Source organism: Peromyscus maniculatus, chromosome 8, assembly GCF_049852395.1.
Source record: "Peromyscus maniculatus bairdii isolate BWxNUB_F1_BW_parent chromosome 8, HU_Pman_BW_mat_3.1, whole genome shotgun sequence".
Lineage (NCBI taxonomy): Eukaryota > Metazoa > Chordata > Mammalia > Rodentia > Cricetidae > Peromyscus > Peromyscus maniculatus.
In genome coordinates, this window is record NC_134859.1 from 63,341,003 (window position 1) to 63,355,508 (window position 14,506).

The window sequence follows — 14,506 nt, forward strand, 5'->3', positions numbered from 1 at the left end:
ACAGCAAGTTTAAGGCTGTCTTGAGCTTCAGAAATTAGAGATGAAGAAAGACACGAGTGTGTATTGAGTGGGGGAGACCTGCAAAAAGAGTGAGTGAAGGGTGCCAGTACCTGACGCGATCCTCATAGCCAGGGGATGCTTGCTGCCCGGGAGCCAGCTTGCCTAACTCTCCCGAGGGCCAGTGACCTGAAGGGATGTGACTGAGGGCAGATAAATTCGCCCAACTCGAATTCTACTAAAATAATTTAATTACAAACAGGAATTGGCATCAGGGAGGCTAAAAGGATACTCCAACCAAACGAAGCCTCCAGGGCCTCTCCGCCTGCCGCCAGGGGGCGCCCGCGCACTGCCCACGTGGCAGCGGTCACCGAGGGGCGGAGCCGCTCAGTCCGAGCTCTCCGAGTCAGGGCCACTATCCGGTGTGGGCGGGAGCAGGGGCCGTCGGCGAGACCGCTTGATCCGGCGCGAGGGCAAGGGCAGCCTCCGCTTCAGCACAGCTGTGGGAAGGCGAGAGGTCAAGGGCAAGGAATTCAAGAGGCTGGGCACACCTGGCGGGGGCCTCGGGGGTCTTCTCACCAGCTACCGTGTCCTGGCTGTCAGCTGTGGGCCCCCAGTAGATGCTCTCGCTCCTGCGGAAGTTCCGGTGCAAACGCGTGCAGAGCGTGGCCAGGGTGAGCAGGACCAGCAGGAAGGTCAGGGCCATGGCAGCCCAAGCAGCCTCTTCAGTGCGTGGAGTGGGACCTCGGACTACCCGGGGAGGCGCTGCGGCTCGAGGAGCTGGGGAGGCCTGACCTGGGCAGGCACAACCCCCTGGATTGCCATGCCCACTGGGCACCTGAGCCTCTGTCCTGGACCTGTCATCGCCTCCAGGTCCCCCAGTCAGTAAGGAGACGGGGGCCACAGATGAGGTTCCCAAAAGGGGCTGCTGGGTCTTCGGACTCTCTGCCGAGGCCAAGGGAACCCTCAGGCCTGAGGGCGTAGTCTGGAGACCAAGGACAGCCCGAAGCCCCCTTCTCTTGACAACACTGAGAGAGCGCCACCTGGGTCCTCTAGATGTCACCTCTACACCAGGTGGCCGCCAGCTCCTCAGAGCAAAGGCCAGAGTCGGAGCCTAAAGAGGAGAGAGGGAGTCACCCTCTGCTCTGCTCTGCTAACCCAATGCCCCCACCACCTGGGCCCAGCACCCCTCACCTGTACACACCGTCGTCTCCCACACAGCTTCCCTCTGCTGGGGGCTGGCATCATGGGAGTGGGCCCAGAAAGAGTGTCAGAGAGAAACCACACACCCTTTCTCTGCTTCCGCCGCCGCCGCCGCCTCTTTAACCAGTGGGCAGCCCAGGCTGGCTCGACCCAGGCCATCTCCAAAGCAGTGCCCCATGCTGTCAGCACCAGGGGCTGTGAAAGAAGGTGACTTAGATCTAAGACGGAAGAAGCCGCCTGAGTTTTCCTTTCTCTGCCCAGGCGGCTGCACCCTTCTGCAGAATACCACCTTTGGGCCGGCGGGGGGGGAGGGGAGATCACGGGTTGGGACAGGATTTCACCATGTCCTGGAACTATGTAGACCAGCTGGTCTCAAACTGAGAGATCTGCCTGCCTCTGCCTCCAGAGTGCTGAAATTAAAGATGTGAGCCACCATGCCTGGCTTGTTTTTGTTTGTTTGTTTGTTTGTTTGCATACCTTTCACTAACCACTTACCCGGTCCCAAGTGAGACTGGAGTCAGGAATGAGTGTGGGCTTAGCCACACACACATGGGCCAACAGAGCAAGCTGGAGCTTCAGCCAGGGGTGGGCACAGGGGTGGTAGAGGAAGGCAACACCATCAACCTGGAGGACAAGGTGGAACTATGAAGCCAGGCCCAGCTCCCTCCCAGAGAATCATACTTTCTCCTATCCTAGGTGCCAGGATGAAGGGGTTATCAGCAGGTGCCCTTCCACTTCCAGGAAAGGGGAAAGGCCTTGGGTACTGATGTACATTCCTTTTTAATTCACCTCGTTTTCCCCTCAAAGTTGAGCCTCTGGGCAAGACAGCATGGCTAATTAACCCTGTTAGACCCAGAACATGCTCCCTTTTGCTCCCTTGCCCCCACTCATGGTGCTGGGGATCAATACCTTTGGTATTGGGCTTTATTACCTCTGATCTATATCCCTGACCCTCAAAGAACAGTCTCTAGCTATATGTCTCTGAATGTGCAATAATGGTTCTTTAAGCCCCAAATCTAGACTCTAAGCATCCCTCGGATGAAGATAAGTCAGTCCTCTGTTTGTTGATCTAATACATGCACTCTCTCGGGAGTATCCAAACACACGACTGCACATCCCAGGATGGGAACATTTCATCAGTCATTATCTTGCTAAATGATATAAAAGATACCAAAAAAGGCCTCCCAGACCTAGAGGAATGTATAATAAATGCAGCCAGGCGGTAGTGGTACACATCTTTAATTCCAGTATGAGACCAGCCTGGTCTACATAGTGAGTTCCAGGACAGCAAGGGCTACACAGAGAAACCCCCCGAATCGAAAACCAAAAAAGAAGGAGGAGGAGGAGAAGGAAGGAAAGAAGGAAGGAAGGAAGGAAGGAAGGAAGGAAGGAAGGAAGGAAGGAAGGAAGGAAGGAAGGAACAGACAGACTGGCTGACTCATGGAAAGTTGGGTGTGATAGGGTATACCTGTAATCCCAGCCACGTGGAACATACTGTAAGAAGACCACAAGTTTAAGGCCAGCCTAGGGTACATAGTGAATACCGGGCCAGCTTAGGCTACAAGACTCTACCTCAAAAGACCAGGGAGGAGAGAGAGAGAGATTCAGGGAAGCAAAAAACCCACACAACTCAAACTGGTATGTGTGGGAGGCAGATAGTGGTGAGGGCATTTGGGCTCTAAGGATTCAACCCATACAAACGCTCTCCCAGCAAGCCATATCCTCAACTGTCTTTTCACTTTTTTCCTTAAAATTTAAAACAATGTCTCACAAAGTTGCCCAAGTTAGTCTTGAGTTCACTTTCAGTCCTGCCTCAGCCTCCCAAGCAGCTGGGATTATAAAAACCTGTCCAGCATGCTTAGTTAACTGTGATCACAGAGGATAGGATAAAATCAGACAAGTTTTTTGGGGCGTGTGTGTGTGTGTGTGTGTGTGTGTGTGTGTGTGTGTCTGTCTGTCTGTGTGTGTGTGTGTGTGCGCGTGCGCTGTGACTCCTGCACTGAGCTTTGAAAATGGCTGGAGATAATTAGCTGCAGGGCGTGGAGCAGAGCGTTCCGGGTCCGGATAGGCCATCAGAAAATAAACCGGAGAAAAGGAAGCATCTCAACAGAAATCAGCCAGAATTCATATGTGTGGTGACGGCCCATGGTGACCAAGATAAACTAATTGAGAAATCAGATGAAGATAATCTAAGTCATGACAAGCCAGGCCGGGGAATTCAGCCATGGCAGGTGGGCTATAGTCAGATGGGTTCTGAACAGTGAAATAACTAAGAGCGATCACTGGAACAAAGAGGTAGCCAAGTTCGATGGTGTCTGCTGTAATCTGCCCTTTAGGAGGTGGAGGCAGGAAGATCAAGAGTTCAAGATCATCATTGGCTACATCACAGGTTTGAGGCCCACTTTGGGCTACATGAGACCCTGACTCAAAAAGAAGAGGCTAGAGATATGGATGGGCTGTTAAGAATATTTGCTGCTCTTGCAGAGGATTTGGGTTCAGGACCCAGCATCCACATGGCAGCTCACAACCAACTGTAACTCCAGTTCCAGGGGATCTGACACCTCTCCTGGACACACATACACACGGGCAAAATTCATACTCATTAAATAAATAAGCCTAAGCCATTTTTGTAAAAAAGGGAACTATTCGTGAACGCTGAACCCAGTTTACAACATAGTAAACACACACTCCTAACCCAATACAGTGTTTTGTGATCCTTACGGCGCCGTCACACTATTCATTCCCTTCTTAAAGCTGAAGGGACAGAATGTCATCTCTTGTCGAAAACCAGAGCCTAGAAAAACAAGACCTGCCCGTCACATCCGACACTGGGATGTGAGTTCATCCTTCAGAGTTCCACTTGTAGTTACCTGCCACACAGCTAGCTACTCAACAACAGCATCCCTGACACTGCACTACGGAGCTGTGGCTCACTGTCCGTCACTTGACCAAGGATGGGAACTGGAAGCCTTCCCTCTTTGCACAAAGTGATAAGGGGTGGAGCTGAGGGCCAAGAGTCACAGAGGTACTGTGTGAGGTGCACTCTGCCTTCAGGGGAGGATACAAAGAGGGACCCTCGTCGTGCTTACCTGTCCTCGCCTCACCGGCGTGTAAGTCACTCTTGGTAACACCTACACATGGGGGAAAGACGAGAGAAGCTGGGGGCTTCGTGGTGGGGCTGACGAAGAGGACACCCAGCCCCAAGCCCTCAGATGAAGACGCTGGAGACTGAGAGCAGGAGGAACCAACAGATGTCCCAACAGGGCGACCACTGAGGGTGCAGCGAAGCCATGCATCCCCTCTCGTCCTCGGCCCTCCATGATTCCTACCTGTGGAGGCAGAGGCCACAGGCCTTCGGGACAACGGGTTCCTGCCTCCTCCGCCCGCTCAGCCACCACCTGTGGGTCCAAGGCGCACAACTGGGCGTTGGCCTCTGCGAGGGCCCCGCCCTTTCGGTTCCAGGACTCGGGGGCGCAGACGAACGGAGCGGCCTCCGAATCCCCTCGCGCGCGCGCGCGACTCCTTCCAGGACAAAGTTATAGCAAAGCGCCTTGAGATCCCCTGGCCAAGGCCTTACCAGGAGCCGATCGCCTTACCTCGCAAAGACTCAGGAGCCCCACCAGGGCTACCAGAAGCAACCGGGGCGGAGGTGGAGGAGGAGGAACCATTTCAGCGGGGCCAGCAGTCCCGCCAACCAGCAGCCGCGCCGCTCGCGCGCCCCCGCGGTCCCGCGCCGCTCGCGCGCCCCCGCAGACCCCGGCTCGCTCCCAGGCCTGCCCCCTCCTGGCCGGGCCGCGTGCCCCGCCCCGCCTACCAGCCCCGCCCCCGCCCCGCCCACCGCCAGGCCAGCGCACGCGTCCTGAGCCCAAAGCCGGAAAAGTTGTGATCCCCCTAAGGATCGCTTAGTCTCCGCGCCGGCGGGACCACCTCCCTAGCCCGAGGTGCGTCTCGGCCCGTTTGCCCAGCCGGCAGCGCAACTGCATCGCCTGGGTGGAATCTGGGAACCCGGCAAAGGGCGGGAAGTGAGGTCCCCTAGGACCGGGTGACCCAGGCGGAGACTTGTGTGCTCTTCTGGCAAAACCGCTAAGCACTCGGTGTGCCCTAAGGGCCAGACTTACGAAATCCTAGCTGCCCCAGAGAGAGGATCCCGGTTCCAGCGCTTCGCCTTCACGCTGCCCCATAACTGCCCTCGCTAATAAGTCCTGAGCACTGAGCTCTCACGGAGGTCGGGGGGCTCTTGCCTCCTCTTACCTCAGGCCCAGAAGCCCCGGGAGGCCGGATCTCCTCCGGCGGCTGCTTTGTTCCCTACCTTCCCCTGTTCCCGCTCTCGTTCTTCTCCCAAGGGTGACCTAAGAGACACTGGTTCGGGTGAGTTCAGGAGCTACAGTGCTCAGCTGGAACTGCCTGCAACAGTGTTGCAGTGGAGATAAGAACCGGGGTAAGGATTGAGACGCCCAGTCCAAAAGTTTCAAACAGAGGCCTGCGAGATGGTTCAGTGGGTGACAGGGCTTGCTGCCAGCCTGCCAACCGGAGTTCAGTCTCTGGACCCACGTGGTGGAAGGAAAGACTCGATTCCCGCAGGTTGTCCTCTGACCTACACACACACACACCTAAATGTAATAATAAAAAAAAATAGGTTCGAAATATAGCAAAAACTGTTATTTCAGGCATCTCCCACGGACCCTGATTTACAAAGGGGTCCTTGCTCACCCACCCCGGCAAGAATGACCAGATGTTGATCTGACCAAAAGAACCACTGTGTACCTCTGCTATAGCCCCATCGCGGGGCTAGGCATCCACTAATCCTCTCCCTCAACTTATTCTGCCAAACTTGAGGCTGTTTCTTCTCCGGCAACCCTTCCTGGTGAGCGGCGGTGACGCCAAGCTCCTGGAGAGTCTCTTTGGGGGTGGGCTGGAGAAGCCAGAAGTGTCAATGTGCCAGCGCCTGCATGCCCTCTAGAGAAGCGACAGCCTCCTCCCTGGAATCCGTGTCAGTGTCAAACGCTGCGGTCGGCCTCTGGCCAGGTGCAGACACCCACCCCCCACAACCCCGTCGCGTTGTCGCGGAGTCGCGGGTCCTGGCTAGGGCGTTGTATGGCTCTGGCTGCAGATGCAGTAGCGCGTGGGAATAGTGAAGCCAGCGAGGGGTCAGCGCCTTCACTCCTTTCTTGCTTTTTGCTAACCATCAATAGCGGATCCCGAGGATGCAGCGACCGAGGATCTCCCCTGGCAGCCAGACTTCATAGGGGGGCAGGAGTAGGAGCAGGCCCCTCTTGCTCACTCAGGCCTCCAAGCCTCAGTCTCCCCCGATCCTTTGCTGACTCTCCTCACCCCCCTCTCTTCTGGTGCTCCCGCACGTCTCCGCTCCCCCTTTGTGACCGGGATCTCTTTCACCCTCTGCTCCAGCTTGTCGCAATCGCTGTACAAAGGGCTGGGGGCGGGAGTGGGGGGCGGGCGAGGGGAGCTCGACCCGAACTGGCTGTCTCCGCCGGGCCGCGACCAATCCGGAGCGCGCGCGCCCTCCCGCTTGGGAGGGCGCTGGGCAGCCGCGGGCCTCCGGGCGGAGCCGCGGGCAGAGCCTGGAGCCGGGCGAGGGGACCGCTCCGCTCCCCGCCGCCCAGTGCCGCCCGCCGGAGACTGTCCTGCCAGGCCATGCCTCCATGGGCAGCCGTCCTCGCACTGCTGGTGGTGGCGCTCGCCCTGCTCCTCCTGCGCCCCTGGAAGCGCGCCGTCGGAGCGCGGACCTCGGTCCGGGACCATGAGGAGCAGGAGGTGGTGAGCAAAGGCCCCACGGTTCAGTTCAGCGACCGGCGCGAACCGCTCCCCGGGGGCTGCAGCCTCATTTGCAAGCCCTCGGCGCTGGCCCAGTGCCTGCTGCGCGCCCTGCGACGCTCGGCGGCGCTGGAACCCGCCCCGAGCTCCTGGCTGTCTGGGCCCCACCTGCAGACCTTCTGTCACTTCATCCTGCCCGTCGGGCCCGGCCCTGAGCTAGCACGTGAGTACCTGCAGCTGGCCGATGATGGGCTGGTGGCCCTGGACTGGGTCATAGGACCTTGTGCCAGGGGCCGCCGGGTCACTAATACTGGAGGCCTCCCGCCGGTGCTGCTGGTAATCCCCAACGCGTGGGGACGCCTCACCCGCAATGTGCTGGGGCTCTGCCTGCTCGCCCTGGAGCGCGGCTACTATCCCGTCATCTTCCACCGCCGCGGCCACCACGGCTGCCCACTGGTCAGCCCCCGACTACAGCCTTTCGGGGACCCGTCCGACCTCAAGGAGGCAGTGACTTACATTCGCTTCCGACACCCGGCGGCACCCCTGTTTGCGGTGAGCGAGGGCTCGGGGTCCGCGCTGCTGCTGTCCTACTTGGGGGAGTGCGGCTCCTCCAGCTACGTGACCGGCGCCGCCTGCATCTCGCCTGTGCTCCGCTGTCGCGAGTGGTTCGAGGCTGGCTTGCCTTGGCCCTATGAGCGCGGGTTCCTGCTGCACCAGAAAATCGCTGTCAGCAGGTGGGTACCGGGAACAGAGGTCTACAGCTCCACCTGGTATGGAAACAGCCCCACGGGTAGAGCGGGGGCAAAGTTCTCACGCGGTTTCCAAAGCTGTCCAAACCCCATAACAGAGACAGAACTAGGAACGTGGGTTTCAGAGCCACAGATAGCATCTTGGCTGCAGTCGGTATCACACTACCAGAGCAAGGCCTCCTGCCAGGGCCCCATCAGTTCATCTCAGTCTCAGGTGTCCTAGCAACCGGTGGTCAGCGGAGGCCTGCACCTGACATTTACCACTTAGTCCACAGCCAGATACGTCAGCAAACAGAGCTCTGGAAGCAATTGCAGCCGATTATCTGTCCAGAATGTTTACATTCAGACTCTGAGCCAGAAGGTGGCAGGAATGAGAAATGTGGCAGCATTTGATTTATTAAAATTCTTCAAACTGACAGATGTTTTACATATTTCTAGGTGAGTACGCAACACTTAGATGTTTGTTCTTTTTGAGATAAGGTCTCATATAACTCAGGCTGTATAGCTGAGGGTCCCACTGAATTCCAGATCCTTTTGTCTCTGACTCCTAAATGCTGAGATTGCAGGCATCGGGCAACGCACAGCCACAAAAAATAATAGTAATGATAATAATAATAAGAGAAAGAGAGAGAGAGAGAGAAGAAAAAAACAGAACAAAACACTAAACTTAAAATCTCCAAAAGTAGGAACAATTTTAACACCGGGCCAAGAACTGTTCCACAGAAAACTTGAATGACATTTCCAGTCTTTCCTAAGAGAGGGCAAAATGAGGTAAGAGGCATGCTGGCAATAAACAGAAAAACCCAGGACATGGGGTCAGGCCTGGCTGGGTTTAAATCCTGAATTTACAGAAAGTTAGCTAGACTCACTTCTCCTTCCGTTAAATGAAGTTAATACTAACCCCCAGCAGGTGTTGTGATTATTAAATGAAAACACGAGAATCTAACTGGCATCAGGTAAAGCCAGGCGTGGCAATTTTTTTTTTTTTTTTTTTTTTTTTTTTTTGCCATTTTACCTCCTATTTTGAAAAGGTCAAACCCTGAGACTGAATGAAAAGTGAGAGGTGCTACCATGGCAACGCAGGGGTTTGGTACAAGGTACTCTCATCTAGCTTAATTGCCAGAGTTTCCACTCCAAAATGACCACCATCAGTGTTTCCCATAGGCACCAGCCAGCAGCTGGGTAAGACCAGCCAGAAGCTGGGTAAGACCAGCCAGAAGCTGGGTAAGACCAGCCAGAAGCTGGGTAAGGGAGATGAAGAGGAAACCCTTCCCGTGGAAGTCGCGAGTTGAAAACTCAGGCACTGATCGAAATTCAACTGGCTGAGACTAGAGTAATCTGTCTAAAGGATGGGCTGAGCTGCCCACCCTGGCTTCCTTGTGACCCTTCTGGGCGCTCTCCAGGGAGCCGAAACAGCGAAGAGGTCCCTCTTCCCCACGCAGGAGTTTGTAGGCCCCCATTTGGGAAACCACCTAGTAGACCAATCCCAGTTGTTTTCTCTGCCTTCAAGCACTTGCTAGGATCATTGCCCCAGTACACCTGACCGAGGGCATAACACCAGGCATACACACACATCAACATAAAAACACAAAGGCGCCAGGCAATAGTGGCACACGCCTTTAACCCCAACACCCAAGAGGCAGAGGCAGGTGGATCTCTGTGCGTTCAAGGTCAGCCTGGTCTACAGAGCAAGTTTCAGGACAGCCAAGGCTACCCAGAGAAACCTTGTCTTGAAGAAAGAAAAAACAAAAAAGTAAAACAACCCACAAAGGCAGAGAATGGAATAAAACAGTGACTGACTCTGGGAGAGGTATCACCACCTCTGCTTTGGATGGTCCAAAACAGTGAGTTCTCTTCAAGATGGGCCTCGGAGGACACAGGTCACGAGTTCCTTGGAAAGGGTCCAAAGCAGAAGTTGCAGGGAGAGTCATCCCCGTAGGTCAACAGCTGTGAAGTCAAATGCTACCTCTGGGACAAATGGCAGGGCTGGTGGCGGGTGTGATGGAGAAGGAATGGTCACCCCTGTGGAGAATCAAACATCTGCATTTTATTTGAAGATCTTCTGGTTTTAAGTAATGGCCAAGATATCAAAGGGTTTTGGGGGACTGGTGAGATGGCTCAGTGGTTAAGCATCATTGCTCTTACAGAGGACCCGGATTCACCTCCCGGGACCCACAGGGCAGCTCACAACCAGTTCCACGGGAGCCAATACCTTTGCATGGGCACATGGTACACTTATATACACACAGGCAAAACACTCATGCACTAAATAAGGCTTTAAAAGAGGGGGTGTTGTTGGCTTGTGTGTGTTTGTACAGAGAGAGACAGACAGAGAGAGAGAGAGAGAGAGAGAGAGAGAGAGAGAGAGAGAGAGAGAGAGAGAGAGAGAGAGAGAGAGAGACTCGTTGTCATTACTTGGAACTCACAGAGATCCACCTGCCTCTGCCTCTTGAGTGCTGGGATTAGGGACCTGTGCCACCACCAGCCCTGTTCTTCTTTTCTGTAGTTCAAAAGGCTCTGTGGCCAGACTCTGGCCTGGAGACGGCCTCCACAGTAACTTTGCCTGTTGTGTGATGCTCTGTCTTTTCTCTCCGCTCTCCCATTCACCTTCTGTGGCCAGGTATGCCTCTGCCCTGGAGGACACCGTAGACACCAGCAAGCTGTTCCGGAGCAGCTCCCTGCGGGAGTTTGAAGAGAACCTGTTCTGCCACACCAAGAGTTTCCCCATCAGCTGGGATACCTACTGGGACCTGAATGACCCACTCCGGGACGTGGATGAGGCTGCTGTACCTGTGCTGTGTATCTGCAGTGCTGACGACCCGGTATGTGGACCCCCGGACCACACTCTGCCGGCGGAACTCTTCCAAAGCAACCCTTACTTCTTCCTGCTGCTCAGTAGCCATGGAGGCCACTGCGGCTTCCTGCGCCCTGAGCCCTTGCCAGCATGGAGCCACGAGGTCATCTTGGAGTCCTTCAAGGCCCTGACTGAATTCTTCCGAATGGAAGAGAGGATGAAAGGGCTGAGCAGGCGCAGGACTTCATTTTTAGGGGGCCGGCGTCGTTGGGGAGGCCCGCAGAAACGAGAGGTCTCCCCCTCTTCCAATCTGGAGGAGATCTTCAGCTGGAAGCGTTCTTACACCAGGTGAGGCTGGCCTGGGGAGGCCCCTGCACCTTCGAGAAAGAACCCAACAAGGTATCCCAGCGGCTGGAAGACTGAGGACTGAGCCAGGGAGCTCTGCCCCACCCCCCTTTCTTCGAGATAGGGTTTCTCTCTGTGCAGCTTTTGGAGCCTATCCTGGATCTTGCTCTGTAGACCAGGCTGGCCTCAAACTCACAGAGATCCACCTAGCTCTGTCTCCCGAGTGCTGGGATTAAAGGCGTGGGCCACCACCGCCCCAGCTCCCTTCTCTCTTAAAACTGGAGTGAGCACACTACCTTGAGAACTGTGCCGGCTGTGAGAGACACATTCTTGCTCGCCCTGCTCAGCCCATGGTCACTGTCTCTTGTCATCAAAGTCACAAGCCAAGTAACAGCACAGACAAGTGGACTGGAAAAAAAACAAAATCCTAGCTGTCCTTGCTGTGACTCCAGGGAAGATGAGCTTATGCAAGTCAATGGGTGGTTCTGTCCCACATAAATAATCAGTTTGGTGACTCTGAGTCTCGAGCCGGAGCCACTTGGTACAGAAAGGACAGGATGTTTGTGTCTCAGTCCCACGCGCTCATGTGCTCTGCGGTTGTGGTTCTGTTCTGACTTCTGCATCAGCAGCTGAGGAAGCAGGCTGTCAGAGCTGCCCAGCTCTCCCCAGTCTGAGAAGGCAGCAGAGGCAGGACATGCTGGGCTGAGGCCAGCTTGCTAAGAGCTGGCAAGGGTAGACCGTGAATCTGTCCCTGCCTCTCATGGTGGCTGGGAGCTCCGGGGCCGAGCTGGGCTCTAGGCTATGCCCTCCAGCCTGGTCTGAGCCATCTCCCAAGAGCAGTTTAGACATAGGAGTGCTGTTGCCTGGGGTCTAGGGGTTCTGTTAGACCATGGTTGTGGTAGCCAGGTAGGCCAGATGTGTTCTGATTCAGGAAACTCCTCCAGAGGGATGCAGACAGATGTGTTCCTCTTGAGATTAGGCTTTCTCACAGTCAGTAGCAAGAATAACCCTCAAACAGGATTTCTGATCCCTTTTCTCCTAGTACTAGCCTCTGCCTTTCCAGAGCCAGGAGATCGATCTGGGAGCAGAGGAGAGAAAAATCCCAAGAGCTTAATGAATACAATCTAGCTATTTATGAGTGTCTCACATTACCAGTTTTGTCTGCTCAATTATTCAAAAGGCAGAAGAGCTGCTTTCTGGATCCCACTGCTCAGCCACTAAGTGGGCATTTGGTTTTAGGAGGAATAATGCTGAAGACCAGTGTGAAATAAGGTGTAGCACACAGATTGACTTACATATCTTGGATTCTATTAAGCCTTTAAAAGTTATTTTGATTTTTGACAGTTGTACATCTGGATCCACGAACACGTGTTGTTAAGATTCAAAAATCTACCCTGAAATTATGTATTTTTTATTTATTTGTGGTGCTTGGACCTCACTTGCTAGGCAAACACTCTACCACTGAGCTACATAAATCCAGCCCAGAAGTTAGTTTTAGTTTTATCAATGGAAGAGAAGCCACCAGTTTTAGATTGAAATCAGCAAAGAGTATTTCACAGCAAAAGGCATCCTGGGACATCCTGGGGTTGTGATCCCAGGTTTGGATCAGCTTATCCTGCCAATCTTGTTTTTTGTTCATTTGTTTTCTGCCTGACCTGGAACTCACTATATAGACCAGGCTGGTCTCGGGTTCGGACATCCACCAGAGCACTGGAATTAAAGGCACGCACCATCCGACCCAGTCGTCTGCTCTTGTTCTTTTAGATTAAATAAGAAACGCTGAACTCACTCCAAGATGTAATGCAGACAGCATTCAGTTTTCTACGGCACATATCCTACTGTGAGAGGTTCTTTTTTTTTTCCATCGTCTCCACTCCTAGCCCCTCCCCCACATCCCTCTCTGGCATTCTTTCATCATTTCTGAGCAAAAGAAATAAAAAGGAACTGAGCTCTGAAGAGGAAGTTTTCTGTTGCCGGCGAACCACAGTCACGGTGGCAGGCTTGGTGAAGGGAGGGCTGCCGGCTGGCACATGGCCACCCACCCCTGCCACCACATCCAGGACCGTAGGGCTGTCGGTTCATTAGGGTCCTGCTGTCCCATCTGCCATCCTCAGATGGCTGGAGTTCAGCCCTAAGGCTCACTTTAAAGGTCCCTAATGGCAAAAATCTGGGCAATTTTTTTTTTTAGGCCAGCTACCACAGGATCCCAGTTCTCCCAAGAGAACACTTGTAAGAAAGAGTGGCTGGTGGATTTTATTTTATTTTATTTTTTTACGATGGGCAAGCTCGCCAGGGAGGGGCGTGTGACTTGCAGTAAGTTTTCCTTCTCTCTTGTGGAGCTGGTGGTTAAACCCAGAGCCTCGAACACCCCAGGCTGCCCTTGAGCACGGAGCTCCACCCTCTACCCTGATGTGGGTCTCAGAGCTCCCAGAGGAATGGCAGAAAACTCTTGTTCAGGTTCTTTGGGCCCTAAGCTCCACTGGTTTAACCCTAAAACATTTCTTCATGCTCCTCATACAGGGTATTCTCAGGGAGCCATGCTTTGTTATTATTGTTGTTGTTATTTTTTGAGATGGCATCTCACAATGTATCATTGGCGGGCCTGCAATACACTCTGTAGCCCAGGCTGGCCTCGAACTCACAGAGATCCGCCTGCTTCTGCCTCCCGAGTGCTGGGATTAAAGGTGTGTGGCACTTTTGTCTAGCACCAAGTCTAGCTCACATAATTTGAAAAAAGAAAAACCTCTCCATTACTATTCAAAGGCCAGTGCTGAAGGCTGGAGATGCAGCTCGGTTGGCAGAGTGCTTACCCAGCATGCACAAGGCCCTGGCCTCAGTCTTCAGCATTTCGTGAACCCGTGTTCACACTTGTAATCCCAGAGGGGGAAGCAGGAGCTTCAGAAGTTCAAGGTCACCCCTGAAGGAGCTTGAGGTCAGCATGGGCTACTTGAGACCCTACCTCAAAACAACAAAACAGAAAAACAAACAAACAACAACAACAACAACACATACACACACACACTAGGGCGAAACAACAACAACAACACCACACACACACACACACACACACACACACACACACACACACACACACACACTAGGGCAAAGGATCATCTTTACCAGAAACAGTGATTTCTGTTGAAGCAGGAAGGGTTTGGGAGACCCTGCCCTTCATCCAGATTGGGTGAGTTTGGGTAAATGGCTAATCCTGTGAAACAGCTGGAGGAGAACCAGGCACACTATGTGGAGAAATTATGGTTCTTTGAACAAAACACAAGCTCTGAGTTGAAGGAAGCAGCAACAAAACAAGCCCCAAGAAATACCAGTGAGTCTCCATGTGGGTCCCCTTCCTGCCCCCTGCAGACCTCCTCACTGGCAGCCTTGTGGTCTCTTGGGTTTTCAGGAGCACCTTCAAAGGGGAAAGGAGGATGCGCCTGGGAAGCAATGGAGTCAGGGAGACGGTACCCCGGGAGCGAGACTGAGCAGAGTGTGGTGGCTTTGGCCTGGAATCCCAGCATTTGGGAGTTAGAGACAGGAAGATTGGCAGTTCAAGGTCAGCCTCAGCTACATAACAAGCCAGGGCTATGTCTCAAAAGCCAAAAATAAGTAAGTAAATAATGAGAAAGAAACGGCTATGGAGTCCTCT

The 14,506-nt window shown here is 54.0% G+C and overlaps 2 protein-coding genes across 6 annotated transcripts; one reads left to right on the top strand and one right to left on the bottom strand.

Annotated features, from left to right (window-relative positions):
* Positions 1–225: 225 nt before the first annotated feature.
* Tp53i13 (tumor protein p53 inducible protein 13) lies at positions 226–6,604 on the bottom strand. Of its 5 annotated transcripts, none has more exons than XM_076577601.1 (8): positions 5,965–6,604; positions 5,510–5,810; positions 4,530–4,598; positions 4,290–4,331; positions 1,696–1,824; positions 1,192–1,395; positions 577–1,111; positions 226–497 (listed from the first exon to the last, which is right to left on the bottom strand). In XM_076577601.1, exons 6-8 carry the CDS (start codon positions 1,357–1,359, stop codon positions 385–387), a joined length of 816 nt encoding a protein of 271 aa, XP_076433716.1. In that variant the 5' UTR covers positions 1,360–1,395; positions 1,696–1,824; positions 4,290–4,331; positions 4,530–4,598; positions 5,510–5,810; positions 5,965–6,604; the 3' UTR covers positions 226–384. The 5 variants fall into 5 exon arrangements, with proteins under 5 accessions (XP_076433716.1, XP_076433714.1, XP_076433715.1 ...); XM_076577599.1 differs by having other exon boundaries at positions 4,530–4,722; positions 5,965–6,599; XM_076577600.1 differs by having other exon boundaries at positions 5,319–5,810; positions 5,965–6,597.
* A 148-nt stretch (positions 6,605–6,752) lies between these two features.
* On the top strand, positions 6,753–12,597 carry Abhd15 (abhydrolase domain containing 15). Its single transcript, XM_006977439.4, has 2 exons — positions 6,753–7,706; positions 10,342–12,597. Exons 1-2 carry the CDS (start codon positions 6,853–6,855, stop codon positions 10,865–10,867), a joined length of 1,380 nt encoding a protein of 459 aa, XP_006977501.1. The 5' UTR covers positions 6,753–6,852; the 3' UTR covers positions 10,868–12,597.
* The last annotated feature ends 1,909 nt before the right edge of the window (positions 12,598–14,506 follow it).

Coding starts and splice junctions, on each gene's coding strand:
- Tp53i13 (XM_006977438.4), bottom strand. CDS start 4,868: ATGGTTCCTCCTCCTCCACCTCCGCCCCGGTTGCTTCTGGTAGCCCTG. Junction 4,599..4,796: donor GGCTCCTGAGTCTTTGCGAG/GTAAGGCGATCG, acceptor TTGGACCCACAG/GTGGTGGCTGAGCGGGCGGA. Junction 1,112..1,191: donor GGAGACGACGGTGTGTACAG/GTGAGGGGTGCT, acceptor TCTCCTCTTTAG/GCTCCGACTCTGGCCTTTGC.
- Abhd15 (XM_006977439.4), top strand. CDS start 6,853: ATGCCTCCATGGGCAGCCGTCCTCGCACTGCTGGTGGTGGCGCTCGCC. Junction 7,707..10,341: donor CAGAAAATCGCTGTCAGCAG/GTGGGTACCGGG, acceptor TTCTGTGGCCAG/GTATGCCTCTGCCCTGGAGG.